The 16,560-nt window shown below is 37.1% G+C and overlaps 1 protein-coding gene across 2 annotated transcripts in view; it reads right to left on the bottom strand.

Annotated features, from left to right (window-relative positions):
- The window catches only part of SLC4A10 (solute carrier family 4 member 10), a 66,814-nt gene extending 60,030 nt beyond the window's left edge, over positions 1–6,784 (bottom strand). For both annotated transcript variants that reach the window (XM_083348520.1, XM_083348521.1), the window contains exons 1-2: positions 6,596–6,784; positions 359–450 (exon numbers count right to left, since the gene is read on the bottom strand). In XM_083348520.1, the coding sequence (XP_083204646.1) occupies positions 359–450; positions 6,596–6,782 (279 nt within the window). In that variant the 5' untranslated portion in view covers positions 6,783–6,784. The remainder of the gene's footprint in view (positions 1–358; positions 451–6,595) is intronic.
- Between the last annotated feature and the right edge of the window lie 9,776 nt (positions 6,785–16,560).

Below are 16,560 nucleotides of genomic sequence, written 5' to 3'. Positions count from 1 at the left end.
CAGAGATGGGGAAATGCTTGAAAATGCCACCATATCACTGATTTATTTTTTTTTACAGAGGCATTCGTTTCAAAGATTTTTCAGCTCAGATATTGAAACACAGCTTTCATCTCTTCTAAAGTTTAATGATGTCCTCACAGTGATCTGGAATGAAATGAACCATCTTTTTTTTTTTTTTTAAAAAGGATAGTTTGTCTTAAATGATTAAATGCATCCCCCTCCATTCGTTTACATAAAATGCATGTAGTATGAGACAATGGCCAGTAATAATTTTATTACACTGAAATGAAAGGTGCTTTATTGCCAGAACTAAGCTATATATACCCTTACCATTCAAAGATTCATGTTATTGTCTTACCTTACTAAAGTCAACAGTACTGTTTTCTCGGCTGACGTCATTTTTGGTTTCAATGTTGGTTGGCACAGACTGTGGGGAAACAATCTGACCTGCTGGAAAAAGTTGTTATTACAGAATACTAACGCTTTTCTGTATAATTGTTAAAAAAAAACAGCCAATTGAATTAAAAAGTAAATTCTCCCTTGAGTTAGCTTGAGACCAGTGGACCTCAGAGAAGGGGTTGCAGTTTGCTTGGCAACAGTAGATAAATAATAATTTTCGAAATATCAGTCTATAGTTCTGGATTTCCTAGTCTAGCCTCACATTCAAATAATAATCAGGGCAAATGCTTCTTAGCTTTTTCAAATTACTCGAAGACTTGCCAGGTGCTACCTGAGAGGGGCATTCAGATGAAGAGATATTTAAATGAAAGATTCATATACATCAGGAGTGTCAAACTGCCGGCCTGCAGGCTGGACGCATCATCCAGAAGCTGCACCCACCCCATTGCCGGCAATGGCAAAACAGTCCCAATACGTCTCGTGATGTCACGTGACGTTGCGAGTTTGACATATATACATCATATCCTACATGCAAAACATTTCATGTTCCAAAGTACATCCCGTTACTACATGTCCAAGTAATACATTTTCTTGATCATAACTTACTAAGATTAAGGCCAACTGAATAAAAACTTTCGATCTATTTGCAATATGTAGCACATTATAAAAGTCTGCTAAAGCCATTTCTTTATTAATTTACTAAAGCTCATGACTGAACTTGTGTTTAAATAACAAAAGTAAATTGGTTGTTTAATGCAGAGGGAGGAATATTAGATATGCTTGCTGCCCTGAGTTCTTTATATAAATAATAAAGGTGAGATTAAAATAAAATAAAATAAAATAAAATAAAATAAAATAAAATAAAATAAAATAAAATAAAATAAAATAAAATAAAATAAAATAAAATAAAATAAAATAAAATAAAATAAAATAAAATAAAATATTGAAATAGTCACCCCTTCTGGATGGTGGTTTCATGGAACATTAAATATAAAAAGCATGACATAAGGCAGGGGTAGGGAACAATAGCCCCTTTATGACTTGTGGACTTCAACTCCCAGAATTCCTGAGCCAGCATAAATGGCTCAGGAATTCTGGGAGTTGAAGTCCATAAGTCATAAAGGGGCCATCATTCCCCACCTCTTACATAAGGTAACAACTCTGTACCTCTACTCTGAAAGTTCAGCTAAGGAAAACTATTTCTTCATAGCTTGTCCATATATTCCCCATCCTGAAAATCCTGAAAATCAGAGCCATTATAGTTCATGAAACTAAGTGCCCTATATAAAATACAATAGCTTAAGAATTTAATTCCTGGCAAAGTGGGGGAGATTGAATCCTATACAGTCTAATCCCAGTTATAACATATGTACCTGATAAGTCCCAAAAAGGATGAAACTGGTAATCAAGTAATGTGTAAAATATTAATCAAATGGAAGTTGACTATTGCAACTGCAATAAATACATTTTCCCAGGATCACTGATAGAAGGCATCTCTATACTGCAATAAGATGCGTATTTCCTTACAAAATTGTACAATGCTTATTCATATCATGAGTGTTTAGGATTGAAGCATTTAACTCTTCAATATTAATTAATTTTCCCAAGGAGGTTGTGGGAATTATAGTTTTGTGGGTGAGCATGTAAGAATTTTGAATGCGGTGCACTCATTCAACTATGCTCCCAGCAATATTGGGGAGAAATCATTCTTTTTTAAAAAATCTGCACAGGTTTTAGTGCTAAACTAGAGATATAGTGGTACCTTGGTACTCGAATGCTTTGAAATTCATCGAATTTGGTACTCAACACATTTTGATGTAAAAAGTTTGTCCCGGTACTCATTGTTTGCTTGCTATTCACGCACAAGCTAGAACTTGTCAGTGTCAGCTGCCTTGTGATTCACTATATTATTTCTAATGGGAAAAAGTTGTTTGGTACTCATCATGCCTCCTAGAACCAAACAATGTTAAGTACCCAGGTACCACTACATACATTGTTCAAATCCATTCTATATTTTCATTCAGACTTTTTCCCAATTTTAGTGTGTGTGTGTGTGTGTGTGTGTGCGCGCGCGCAATCCATTTATAATTTGTACTTTTCAGATTAGAAAAATATTAAAACTATTTGCAAAAGAAAATTATCCTGGCTAGAGTGGAATAGCTATTAAAACTCTGGTACCTTTTGCAAAAAGGCCCCAAAGACCTTAAAAGTGATGGTCTAGATTAATCATGATGATACATTAAGCTAGAAGAAACTGATTTGAAGAGTGAATATCTGAATTGACCTAATGTTCATGCAAGATAGATTTATAGTACACTACCTCTGGACCTTCAAGGAGTTTACAGAACCCAAAGGTTAGAGATGAAGGAGGACAAAGATGGGATGAGCCTGTTAGAGACAGATACAATAAAGATACAGCAAAATAAAGAACATGGAGATGATCATGCACAACAGCAGAGTTTAGATAAGAGATTGTCAAACTTTCTCTGGCTGTGAAATCTGCTAGTTAGAAAAAATATATATTCAAAAAGCCTTTATCAAGAGGTACACCTCTCGTGATAGAAAACCTGCTATATGCTAGTGAACTATTTTTTTTCTTATCCTTAATCTCTCAAACACCCCTATCAAGTTCTCACAGAACTGTAGGGTTCCATGAAGCATAGTTTGAAAAACTCTGGTTTAGATCATGCTCCATTATGAACAGGAACACCTATGGTGAAAGAGCCTATGAAGGAGATGTGATATGAAGTGGAAATGATTAAGAATGATGGAATATTTATTTCAAAATAGTAGCACAATAACATTTTTATGAAACGAAGGAATGAATAGAGGGGAACAAGTGAGAAAATGTAATAATGCCGCTTGGGGTATGTGTGAAAGCTCTAACAAGCAGGCATATACATAGAATGAAGGCTACTGCTAAGCTTGTAAGCCGCCCTGAGTCTTCGGAGAAGGGCGGGATATAAATGGAATAAAAATAAAAATAAATAAATAAAAATAAGTGCTGCACTGCTGTAAAACAATAAAGCAACTCAGCTGTGGTAATTTTGAAGTCAGGAACATCTAAATTTGTAAGGAATACAAGCTAGGAATTTCAACCAGTGCGGTATTTTCCTCCAGCAGCATGAACATTTATGAACATTCCATAAATTCGTTAAGACTTTTATTGGAACTCACAGCAGAAGAAAATTCTGGTAGGGCAGTCTAAACATAGGAAAGGAAAGGAATCCCTGCGGATTTTACTCCGCTAGTCATTGCTGACTATAGGGGGCAGTGCTCCTCTTCGTTTCAAGACCATGAGCCAGCACTCTCCGCAGATGTTTTTCCCAGCATGATATCACAGAGCACTGTTTCCTCCCCATCAAAGTGGTACCTGTTTATCTACATGCGTTTGCATGCTTTCGAACTGTTAGGTGGGCAGGAGCTAGGCCAAGGGTCTTCAAACTCGGCCCTTTTATGACTCATGGACTTCAACTCCCAGAATTTCTCAACCAGGCACGCTAGCTGAGGAATTCTGGAAGTTGAAGTCCATGAATCATAAAAGGGCCGAGTTTGAAGACCCCGGAACTAGGCAAAGATGGGCACTTTTCCCATTGCATGACACCCAAGTTTTGAATCCAGGCTGTCGGCTTTCAAGCTGACAAGCCCAGCATCTTAATCACTAAGCTATCGAACCACACCATCTAAACATATCAGTGGCATGTTGTAATCTCATATAGCCTCCCAGTACCATGGAAACTGAAGACAGGACTGAAAATGACAATGTTACATTAAGGATGTCACCTTAATCACAGATGTCATAATTGTTCTGTATTTTAATATCCTCACTTCCACAATTAATGTCAATAATTAATGTAAAGCCAATAATGTGAAACCTACTCTCTCCATAGGACATTATTTAAATATGTATGAAATAAATCTGTAAATATGTAAATATAAATATGTAAATATGTTACTACTGAAGTTGCATTAAAAAACTGATCCCATGATTTTCTACATATAAGAAACAAGTAGGGATATTTTACTGTTAAATGTGATATTTTACTGATAAATGTGATATTTTACTGATAAATGTGATATTTTACTGATAAATGTGATATTTAAAGTTTGGCTCCCTCAAAATACAGTCCATTTAGAAAAAAAAAGTCATGCATGGCCTTATTAATTGGGATATCATGAAAAAAGTTAGATTAGGAACCTAGTGATCTGGTTCTAAAAATGCAAGAATTCTTTTATCTGTGGTAGAAAAGATGACAGTTACCTATATGAATAGTTATCTATTCCCCAAATCTGCTTTTCCAGAGAAAATACTGTCAGCTCAGCCATAAAATAAATGGAAGGTTAAGGAATTTTGCTAAATATGGAATATATAATAGTAGGCAAGCACAGGTTATCCCATATAAATAACTCTCTAGGAAGGAAATATATTCATGAAATACTGATTTTTTGGGGGGTGGGGGGAGGTGTCTCTCAAATACAGCTTTGTTTGTGTAGTACTGTCTTCATTACCTCACATAATCCCCCTTCCCACAACTGATCTCAACAGATACACAATGCTATATCCATTCATGCATAGTTCTATATAGGAAAATTGCATCTTTGCCCTTGTTAAATTTGCTTCTGCTGCCTCCAGTACCATAATAAAGAATCTGTGCTTCAATGGTTCAATTTAAATAAATTCAAGAAAATTTATGAGAAGTTTCTCCTACCCAGCATCTGGTCATAAAGGGCTCCATCTACTGACTTCATTAATATAGGTCAGATACAGATGATGCAGTGGGTGAAAACAGTGCTCAAATTAAGCAGCTAAGTAGTAATAATAAACTAACTAACTAGTAATAAGACACAATGACAGAGATTTAATATCACTAACTCTTGTTACTTTAAAAAAGATTTATCACACGTGATGCTGTTTAAAGGATGAGTGTACTGCTAAGTGTTCAAAGTAAGAATTCCTTGAAAATATTCAAAGTGGATCCAGAAGATATACTTCTGGTTTGCACTGTATAGACCATAACATTACCCTAGCAAGATTAGGTAATCTGTAATTTAATCAGTTTAATCTGTAATTAGAGCCATCAAAATAATCTCTTGACTTGTATTAAAATTTGCACTCGAATATAACCAACTCAAATACCTTGTTGTTAATAGAACTTATTAAATGTTAACAGAATGTAATTGCATCAGTGTTAGTTTACTAATATGTACCAGTCATTGCAAAATGAGTCAAAATAAATTGATACTGTTCAAATATATTGATCCAGAGTTTGTATCATTCTCAAGGAGCAGTCAATAAGCAGGTGAGTATGGAATTGTATTCTAGCACAGATGCAGGGCATCAATTTAGAAAAAAAGTGCATGACATATATCAGGGGTCTTCAAACTTGGCCCTTTTATGACTTGTGGACTTCACAAGTTGAAGTCCACAAGTCATAAAAGGGCCAAGTTTGAAGACCCGACATATATGGTATAATTCTGAATCTGCTTACCTGAAATATGTTCAGAGAAAGCAGATTTGGTTAAAGCTTTTATTTCAAAACAAAAGATGACTAATTTGCAAAATCTTTTTCATAAGAGATTTTATAAAATTTATTGCTTAGGTCTCCTGAAGTCAGGATAATTGGCTTGCCTTGTTCTGAAAATATCATCTTTTCCATCTTAATCTTAGCAACTCATAATTGTTTAGGAAATGGAGTGAAAACAGACACATTTACATAACCCCATAAAAATGATTGCTTTTTGTTTATTTTATAACTCTCTTCTCACTTTATCTCAAACCAAAAATGATGTACATTGGAAGTACACTTAGGAATGTTTAAATGTTATTTAAACCCATTCAGTAAAATCAAAGAGGTATACAGGTATATATCTTTCTATAAAAACAGCTAGTTAAATAAAGAAGCCAATTAAGCTACTGCACATCAGTGCCAAAAACTTACGTTTCCCCTTCCTGATTGCCTGTAAATTGATTCCTTTTATGAGGTGTCCTACTCTATAATTTCAGAGCCATTGTCAAAGATTTGCTACCATCCCTTATAACTCCAATTTCCCACAGTGAAGGAAAGGGAACCTGAGAAAATGTAAGTGTTGCAGTGATGTTGGACAAGAAGACTTGAAATAGAATAAATCACCGATTTTGGCTAATCCATTTTATCAAAGCTACAGTAACCATTACTTAATTAACATGACACTTTACCATTTTTGTCCATGGAATGAGGTTCAGACTGTTTCTTGCCAATGTCAGCAAAGGACCTGACTATTGGGATCCTATTGCTTAACTTCTTTTGGTTCTGATGGTGATGCTGTTTGAGTAAAGCCTCATGGACTCTGTGGCGAACATCCTCACTGAGCTGTCCAGACCCTACTTGTTGATCAAGAATCATATCTGAAAAATAAAACAGCAATTGAATTATCTTTTGAGTCAATTGTGTAATAACTAGCCACATTTCTAATGGATTCTCTGTGGAAGCATTCAGTCAAATCTATCACTTATACGAGACTTTATCACTGCGCTGCAAATATCATGGCAAGTAATACCAAATATTGATTATTCAGATTTCTAAGGGAGAGCTAAAGGGATTAAAAACAAGGGAATATGTGAAAGGTACCCCTTGAAATCACCACCCAGGTCTGCTTGGTCACTGGCCTCCAGGATTGAACTGGGAAGTTTGCAAGGGGCCTCTATTCACATTTGTTTGTAGTGAACTTGGATCAATGTAAAAAGGTTTCCACAAGCTTGAGCGGGATGAATGTCTGCCCAGACCTCTATATCCTCATAATATCAGTTTTGGTGCTGGTATTTGGTACTTTGGTAATTTACAATTATGATTATATGATTTCACACATATATTTAGGTTTTCACCATTTCCCCTCCCCTCATGAACCTCAAGGGGGTCCCCAATGAAGCCGCCTCTGCCATCACCATCATTGCCTTTTTGGCTGACCTGCAGATCTGCCAGCCACTTTGTTGTGGGGAGGGGGAACAAAGGGAGCCAAGAACCACATTGAAAACTGCAGCCCTGCCCCTCATTCTTCCAGAGGGCTCACCTACCGATTGATGGTGTTGCACAGCCAACCCTACCTTGCCAGCAGGCATCCATGTTGCTCCCTCGTTCTTCCCTCACTGGCCATTGTCATTAAATTTCACATTTAGACTTTAGTTTGAAAGCAGCCAATGGCTGCTCACCTGTCGGGCCTTGCCCTAGCTGATTGGGTGTGGAGGCAGGAAAGAGGGTTGGGATATGTCTCTCCCATCTTTCCTTATGCCACACAATCTACAAGTTTCTAGGCACGATAGTACTAAACAGGCCACAATTTTGCTAACTTTCAATCCCACAGGAGCCATGAATCCCAGACACATTCTCTAAATTAGCCCATTTGAAGTATGTTGATTCAAAAATTATTCCTACATGGTGTACAGTTTTGCCCAATTGAAGGTTACAAAGTATCAAACAGCCATGGGAATTTTGACTGTAGTATTGGTTATGTTTTGATACAGACAGAAACATGGATACCGCCATACCTGCAATCTACCTGAGTAATTCTGCGTATGGTAAAAATCTAAATCCTATGTAGCTGGCTTTTTCATAAATAAGACCTGAACTGTATACATGTCTCAATTTTCTTGCTCAGCCATCTTAGACCTGAATGGATTTTTAATGTAAAAAGTTAAGGTAAAAAAAAATTCTATTAGCAAAAGGAGTACAAAACCTTTACAATGCTTCTGTGAGCTGCTCAGTCTTGGACCGTAGGTTCACCTTTACAGTTATTCGGCATCTTATTTACTCACTGTATAAATCTGAGGGTGTTCACAATGGTATTCCTGACTGTGGAACTAACAGTAACAATGCAAATAAGAACAAGAGACTGGGATTAAGCCCCAAGAAAAAGCCACCAAGTAGAATTTAACTCTTTCATCACACATCATTTTCATTCCACCTGCTGGCATTCCCACTGTAATTTTCTTGTTGTACAAAAGCCACAGGGAGTGGGCTTTTTAAAGAAAACAAAATAAGCAAGCAGGGTAAGGATTAATCACTATTCCACCTCACTTCAAAAACTCAGTTTGCCTCTGCTGCTTTGCAGATGTTTATTGGAGACCTTGTTTTCAAAATGTATGATGAGATAGCATCTTTTAGAGGAAGCAATGTGTGTGTGAGAGAGAGAGAGAGTGTGTGTGCGCGCGCGCGTGTGCGTGTGTGCACGTGAGTGCACAATTATTGACTATATCAAATTAATAGGCTGGATAGATAGAACATTTTCTCCTATAAGAAAATTAAAGAGGGAAATAACAAAGAAGGAAGCTGGAGAGAGAAATTTTGTACTGTTAAGTTTTAGATATTTTTAGAAAATGGTAAGACTTTAAAAAGCAAGTTTCTTAGTGCAACAAATGAATCAACATTAATTAAACCACAAGGAGTTTGCATATTCATTAGAAGACACAATGTCACACAGCCCCTCTGACATAGCCAGAGTGAGTCATCAACAGTTTTGTTGAAAATCCTTGGATGGCTCATGAGCCTTTTTCTGAGCCATTCCACTTCTCCAAGAAAACTCAGGCGTGAAACAAGAAGGGCACGCAGATGTCAAAAGCAGATGGGATTAGTCAAGTGTTTGATTATTTGAGGGAAAAAGGCACAGGTACTCAGAATAAAAGGCACAATTCTTAATTATGTATGTCTTCAGAAGAAGCCAGCTTGCCATAAAATGATGTGACAGTCATCCTTTTATATCTTATTGAAACAAAAGAGACCATTCGAAGAATACTATTGTCAAGGCCAAGCATTCTGCATGGATGTCTACCAAGAGATGTCTTATTTGTATATCCATTAACCCAAAAATCCAATTGCACGAAGACAAGTACCGTATTTTCCGGCGTATAAGACGACTTTTTGACCCATGAAAATCTTCTCAAAAGTCAGGGGTCGTCTTATACGCCGGGTGCTGAAACTTTAGGGACAGGGCTGGCTGGAAAACCTGGAGCGGATCTCCCATTTCGTCTGCGCAGGGAAAGCAGGACCAATTGGAGAAGAAGCTGCAGTCTGTGATTTTTTACAGGCTGGGGTCTGGGCGTCTTTCCTTCTAAAGTTGAAGAGCAGCTGCAGTCTATCCCAACTTGAAAGGCAGGTGGGGAATGCAGAAGCCAGAGAAGCTGCTTAGCTCTAAGGACAGATTTGATTCAGGAACTGGGCGGGCTGGCTGGAAAACCTGGAGCGGATCTCCCATTTGCGCAGGGAAAGCTTTAGAATGAATTAGGAAAAGTTTAATCCACTTGCACTGTTTTATATTTACATGTTTGATGACAAACAGCCTTATGTTTATAAGTGACAGTTTTCCTACTAAGTACCTGCATGTCATAAGCATTTGAATTAAAATTACCATATTAAAATCAAATCTGATGTTTTTTAATTTTTATTTGGTGTGCGTTGGAAGAGGGGTAGTCTTATACGACGAGTATAGCCCAAACCCTATAATTTAACAAGAAATGTAGGGGGTCGTCTTATACGCCCAGTCGTCTTATACGTTGGAAAATATGGTACACATGTGCAGAATCTTTCAAATATGCAGGGGTTGACACAGAGGTAAGAAGCTGGGTGACTTCTAGGGCCTGCTTTCCGTTTAATTGCATTGACATCTTTCGTGGGATCACCACATGGAGGAAGAGCATAAAAAGGCTGCCTTCTCCCCACATTCTTCGACCTGAGATGTCACGTAACGACACTTTTATGCACAACTGTCAACTTCATGCTCAACTTAAGAATTTCTCAAGAGCATACTGCATATCAGGTCACTTTAGGACAAAAGTCTAATCCAATAGTATAGTTTGTGTCTGTTTAAGAAAGGCCTATGCAGAATGGCATCATATAGTTCTACTTTCTATTTCACCCATAGCCAACCAAATAGCTCTCTGAAATGTATTAGCAAAGTAGAATACGTTTTCCCCAGCATTAATGCCAAGTATGTATACAGTCTCCTATAAAAAAAACCCTTCTGGGGTAAGTAGGTAGGTAGGTAGGTAAAAAGAATAGCTAATTTTTAAAAACAGCCAAAATCAGCCAAAATTTACATTAATACATTAATAAACATAATCTATCCTTGACCAGGATTGATACCTACCAAAATAATAAGTATACCCTTTGAATGAAGGATTTGTGCCCACGCACCCACCCACCCCCAAATATCAATGTCCATAGAGGTGCTATAATGCCCATAGCTTCTTGAATATTAAATACTAAAATACTCATCTTTTATTCTTAAGAACAGCCCGTAGCATTCTGGCATCAACCTTTAAGTTCTCCTTAAAGGAGAATATTTGTAGCTTAGGGTTGAAATGAAGGCTCCTTGATGCTCTCTGAGCATGGTTGTTTCCTTGCAGATATTTCATCATCATGTCAGTGATGATGTTACCTATTCTGGGTAATGAAATGTCTGCAAGAAAATAGCCAAGCTCAGACAACACCAGGGATCTCTCATTTAAATCTCCTTCCAAGATTAGATTTTCCTATCCAAATTTTTTCAAACATTTTTATAAAAACCCATTTGATTTTGATTTGGGATGTAAATGGAGGCTAATAATAAGGTTTTATTATCAAATTTTCCCTTGAGAGTAAGATAAATCCTCATGCTTATTTTTTTGGATCTTTTCTATTTTCAATTCTATATTGGCTTTAATTAATATGGCCACTCTCTGTATTCATTAACACTTCGGCAAAAAAAAGCTTTTCTAAATTGCTTTTCTTAAGCAATCCTAATCTGTATGTTTCCCACACCATCACTATTGATGCGTTAAAGGATCTTAATATAATTACAGATATTCCCTTCTATTGGAATTTATATATTTGCTAATTATAGTTCTTTTAAATCAAATTTCCCATTCCCCTAACATTTAAAGTTACTGCTGTATTTTATATTAAGTCATTTCTGCTTTATATTTCTCCAGTTTACATTTTGCGTCCCTAAATAAGGCATTGCAATAACAGCTACAAAGATATCATGTTAGCAAGCAGATAGTTTGATTACGGTAAGTTGGAGTAGATTTCAGAGAAACCATTTAACTTAATCGTCCCCTTTCACCTGAAGCCTCCCTTCTTCATTCCATTGCCCTAATTCCCATCTAAAATCTCCCAGCAAATATTGCCCTCCCTGATCCTCTTGACTGGATGTGAAGACCCTCACAGAGGATTGAAGAGTCCTAAAATGGAGCACTGCGGGCAAGGAGAGGTTATGTAGTACTGAATTCATATTGCCCCCATATCCAGCTAGGCTTAGGCCTTTTAAGTATCTACTGTATAAAATAGGCTGTTTTATATTCATCCTAATATTCCTTAACTGTTCTCAGACACTTAGTCCTTTAACATTTTTCTTTCCCTTTTTTTAATCATAAAGTTTAATTCTTTAATATGTTTTTCAAGTTCATTTACAGTATCTTATTTTCTCAGGGTTAAGTCAGCCATTTTCCAAGTATACGAGTTCACCTTCTGATAATAATTCATGGGGCTGTCAAAACTCATTTTGGAGAGAGTGTAGAAGTAATCTCCTTACCCTGTAGTTAAAGACAATTAACTTATTCCTTGTTTTATAAACCTCTTTGGTACAAAGTTTGAAATCTCTCCTTCCTTGTAAGTTAGTCAGATTTACATCCGGGAAAAGATACATAGTTTCTTCCCATCTGTTTTATTTTCTCCAGCTCATGAGCCTTTTATAAATTTTATTTCTCACCCAAGATTAAGAAATCTTATAATAATATCTTGTGGAGTTTGCATTCTCATGAGCTTTGGTCTGTAAATTCCAAGGGCACATTTCAGATCTTTCTCAGTAAGTTATACTTCCGGCACATAAATTTTTGGAATAAGATAACCTAATAGTCTTATCTGCATTCTCCCAAATGCCTCTAATCCTTAAATTGTTCCTTCTGTTTCTACCCTGAATATCAGCCAAGTCCAATGCCATGTTCATCGAATCTTTTTTAAATTATGCTAATATCACTCTTAATGGACGCGGTGGCTCAGTGGGTTAGGACGCTGAGCTTGTCGATCAGAAGGTCGGCAGTTTGGCGGGTCAAATCCCGAGTGCTGCGTAACAGAATGAGCGCCTGTTATTCGTCCCAGCTTCTGCCAACCTAGCAGTTCGAAAGCACGTAAAAATGCAAGTAGGAAAAATAGGGACCACTACGGTGGGAAGGTAACAGCGTTCCGTGTGCCTTTGGTGCCACATGACCACAGAGACGTCCTCGGACAAGCGCAGGCTCTTCAGCTTTGAAACGGAGATGAGCACCAGCCCCTAGAGTCGGAAACAACTAGCACGCATGTGCAGGGGAACCTTTACCTTTACCTAATATCACTCTTATTTTTATAGCAGCGTATTAAGCCTTGCTAACTGTCTGATCAATTGCTGAAATCTGATTAGTCATATCTTTGAATTGCTTTTTAATATGGTCAGGCATAATTTCAAGATGTTTGCAAAGTCCAGTTGTTAATTTATCCTATTCTAATTTGAATTCCTGCTTGAATTGTTTGTTTATATTTCCTATTTCTAAACAAACCATCTCCCTCAAAGAAGAACTCTGAGTAGTATACAATAAAACAGTGTTTCTCAACCTTGGGGACTTTAAGCCGTGTGGACTTCAGCTCCCAGAATTCTCCAGCCAGCATTGCTGGCTGGGGAATTATGGGAACTGAAGTCCACACGGCTTAAAGTCCCCAAGGTTGAGAAACCCTGCAATAAAACATTGATACATAAAAAAGTATATTACAGTAAACATTAAAATAGTAAAGTTAGAATGTGGGTTAAAAAATTAAACAATTGTATTTTTTTAAAAGTTATAAAATTTCTAAGGAGGCAAGAATAAGTTTATCTTGTTAAAAGTTATTTAACAAGGACAAAGGGAGGACTCTCATGGCACTAATTAACTAGCTGGTGCACAATACGAAGTTGAGCAAAGATCAAGCTGAGCAAATTGTTTCATCCATTATTGATTTATTTGTTCAAGATCCTGATTTCACCCAGGGCAATACTTAACGTTTTCAGTTGTGCTCCCTGGATATCCTCCCCCTCCTCCTTTGTTTCTTCTTCATTACTAGAGGGGGATAGTGCTTCAACTCTCTCTTTAAATCTACCAGGTGTGCCTTTATTCCTTCACCTCTTTGTGAAATTCCTTTCTTGGGTATCTCTGCCAATTTTTCTTATCACCCAGTGAAGTCTTTCACCCAAATTCAACAACTAAACATTTTAATATAGCTGGTTCAGGTGGAGAGCTACCAGCTCAGCGTGCCATCTTTCTCCATGGCCAGCCATTCCCATATAGGCCAAGGAGTCCTGAGATGCAGATGGTGATTAGTTTGTTATAAAATAGGCAATCTGCAATGGTGAATGACATTGCAGAGCAACAGAAAGAAAACTGGAATCAAATGTGCCCAGGAACAGACACCTGCATGTGAAGGCATGCTAAGTCAGTCTCCAGGGCTCCTGGTGACTCAACCAATGGTGGCAATACAGGACAGAACCTAAGTCTACAGAACTGATTATATCGTGGTTATTTTCCTGGTAACATTCTTATAGTCTTCCACAAGAATAATCTGAACTGAATTAAATGGGGAATTTAATTAAGTGGGAAGCACATTCTGAAGTTAATTAAGGTAAAAAAAAGTATTCTAATCTAGTGCTATACGTTCCTGGTAAACATAATGACTTTTTTTTACTGTTTTCTACAATATTTAACATAGGAATGATTTTCTTACAGCTTTTGAGTAAAACTGTACTTTTTGAGGGGCACTTGTGTGACTTCAGGCTGGAAGAATGCATTATTTGAAGAGAATGTGGACTGTGGCTATGGGAGTCAGCAAATAGCTAATATTAGGAAGGAGCAATGGGTTTGGGAGCCATCAAAATATTTTAAAACGATGACCAATCTGTAAAGAGGGCAGAGCAAGTCAGAAGGTGTGATAGAAACACTGGTCAATTACACACTTAACACACTGCCAACTACTTTATCCTTATGACAGCCTTTCCTCTACACATATACCGTCAAGAATACACCCTGTCAGAGCATGCACAGTCTTATTGCGCTGAGGTAACCCAGGAGTAAATGCTGTACACAGTGGCTTGTAATTAAATGTTGGTTTATATTACACTCTATCTACAAATATACACTAGAAACAAAATACATACAAGTAGTGAAACAGCAAACTCCAATATGTAGCAATTACAGCAGGGAACAGACAAGAGAAAGACTCCAGCAAAAAACTTCCCTTTTATACTCAGACTCTTAAAGGGATACACACACCTGCTGAGTCATTCCTATTATTGCATAATCCAGATTACATTACATCAGGGGTGTCAAACTCACAACGTCATGTGACGTGTCACGCCGTATCGTGACTTTTTTTCCATTGCCGGCAATGGGGTGGGTGCAGTTTCGGCATGATGCATCCAGCTCATGGGCCGGCAGTTTGGCACCCCTGCATTACATCTTTACATGACCTGTTTAGCTATTACATTATTATCTTGACACACCCTGTTTAAAGTAAGATATTATGCTTAAAAGTAAACAGTTGCTTCAAAGGAGCAAACTGAGGATTGGGGCCAAGTCTTCCCCCACTCCACCCCTGCTGCCCTTATGAATCACCATCTGGATCCCAAGGCAAAGCAGCTTTCTAGGGCAGACTTTGAAGGATTTTTAGAGGCATGTGTTATGAGACCATCAAGCCATCCATAGAAAGCAACTGGAAAGTTGGTGATGTGGCCAATCAGCCAGTGTGTGAATGGACTTTCAAGTGTCAAAGGTGGACCAGCTCAGCTTCTCACTAACAATACTAGCAACCTCCTGATTTTATACTCAAGGTTTATTTTATTGATGCTTTATGTATTTATTATTTTATTTATTAGATTTATTTGCCGTCCACCTCACCTCATGTTTTGTAATATGTTTTGTAAAACGTTTCTTCCTTCCGCTCTTTGTTTGGTGCTTTATATTTTGGAATTCCAGAGCAACAGTTTTAATTATTATTTAACTGTTACAAAATATTTAAATCCTTCTGGAAAGTAAGGTGGGATATAAATCTATTAACATTAAATTGTTTGAACAGCCAAGGAATTTACAGCAAAAAAGATAGGTAATGTTTTTCTTTTAAAGAACTGCAACCTACACAGATTTTAGCAGGGATTCCACTGAGAATAATTTGGGCAGTTAAAGGATATTCAGTGTGGATACTTGAGTGATGCTAGGCAATAGGTACTTGGAAGTAATCTAGAGAGGCCAAAACCTTGATATAATCTGACTCAGCCCTGCTGGAGGAAGGTCTATATGAATTCAGCATTAGAAACTGTAAGTTGTAACAGCTGTAGATGAAGCTGTAGTTCAGAGTTGCAGACAACAGCTTCTTTATGGCTATAAAAGCTAAAAGAGACATCAAAACAGGCAAATTGTCAGACATCATACTGCGCATGGCAATAAATGTTGATTCTCCAAAAAACTCAACTAGCTAAGAGCAGCAGCTTTGTAAACTCTATATTGCTATCTAAGCTAAAGTTGCTAAATGGCAGATGTGAACAAACTCACATACTCTGTGCACAGAAGATCCGATTCCTGCAAAATCAAATTGATGTACCTAAGGTTGCTTCAGAGTGTAAATCCAAGATGTATTTATGGTTTGATCTGTTTAATTATATTTGTAGCCTGCCCCCATCCTGTCTGATTCTGGGTGGGGTACAAAATAGTAAACAAGATACTTAGATACAAGTCTTAAAGTCATTAAAAATCAAATAAATATAATGCACTTCTCTTAGAATGGGGATAAATAAAAGAAAAAAAATCATACTAAGATACCTGAATGGCTTTCAACAATGGAAGCCTTTGCTTACCCAAATTAATTAACTATGATAAACTCGTAACATATAAAGACTTACTGGACAATGAAGGAAGTTTGAAATCTAGACAAGACTTACAACAACAAGATATTGACCTATCATGGTGGCCATATTTACAAATCCAATCAAGATATGAAAAAGACGTGAAAACAACGGGGCTCTGTAAGGAACAGACAGAACTTGATCTTACTTTGCTAAAAACAGATGAAAAGCTGATTAAAAAAAACTCTATAGATTACTGCTTAACTTAAAGATGGAGGAGGAACAATGATAATATGGGCAAAAAATGTTGGATAT

Source organism: Vipera ursinii (genome assembly GCF_947247035.1).
Source record: "Vipera ursinii genome assembly, chromosome: 1".
NCBI classification, from domain to species: domain Eukaryota; kingdom Metazoa; phylum Chordata; class Lepidosauria; order Squamata; family Viperidae; genus Vipera; species Vipera ursinii.
The sequence above is the reverse complement of the archived record's forward strand: the minus strand, read 5'-3'. Positions and strand labels throughout refer to the sequence as shown.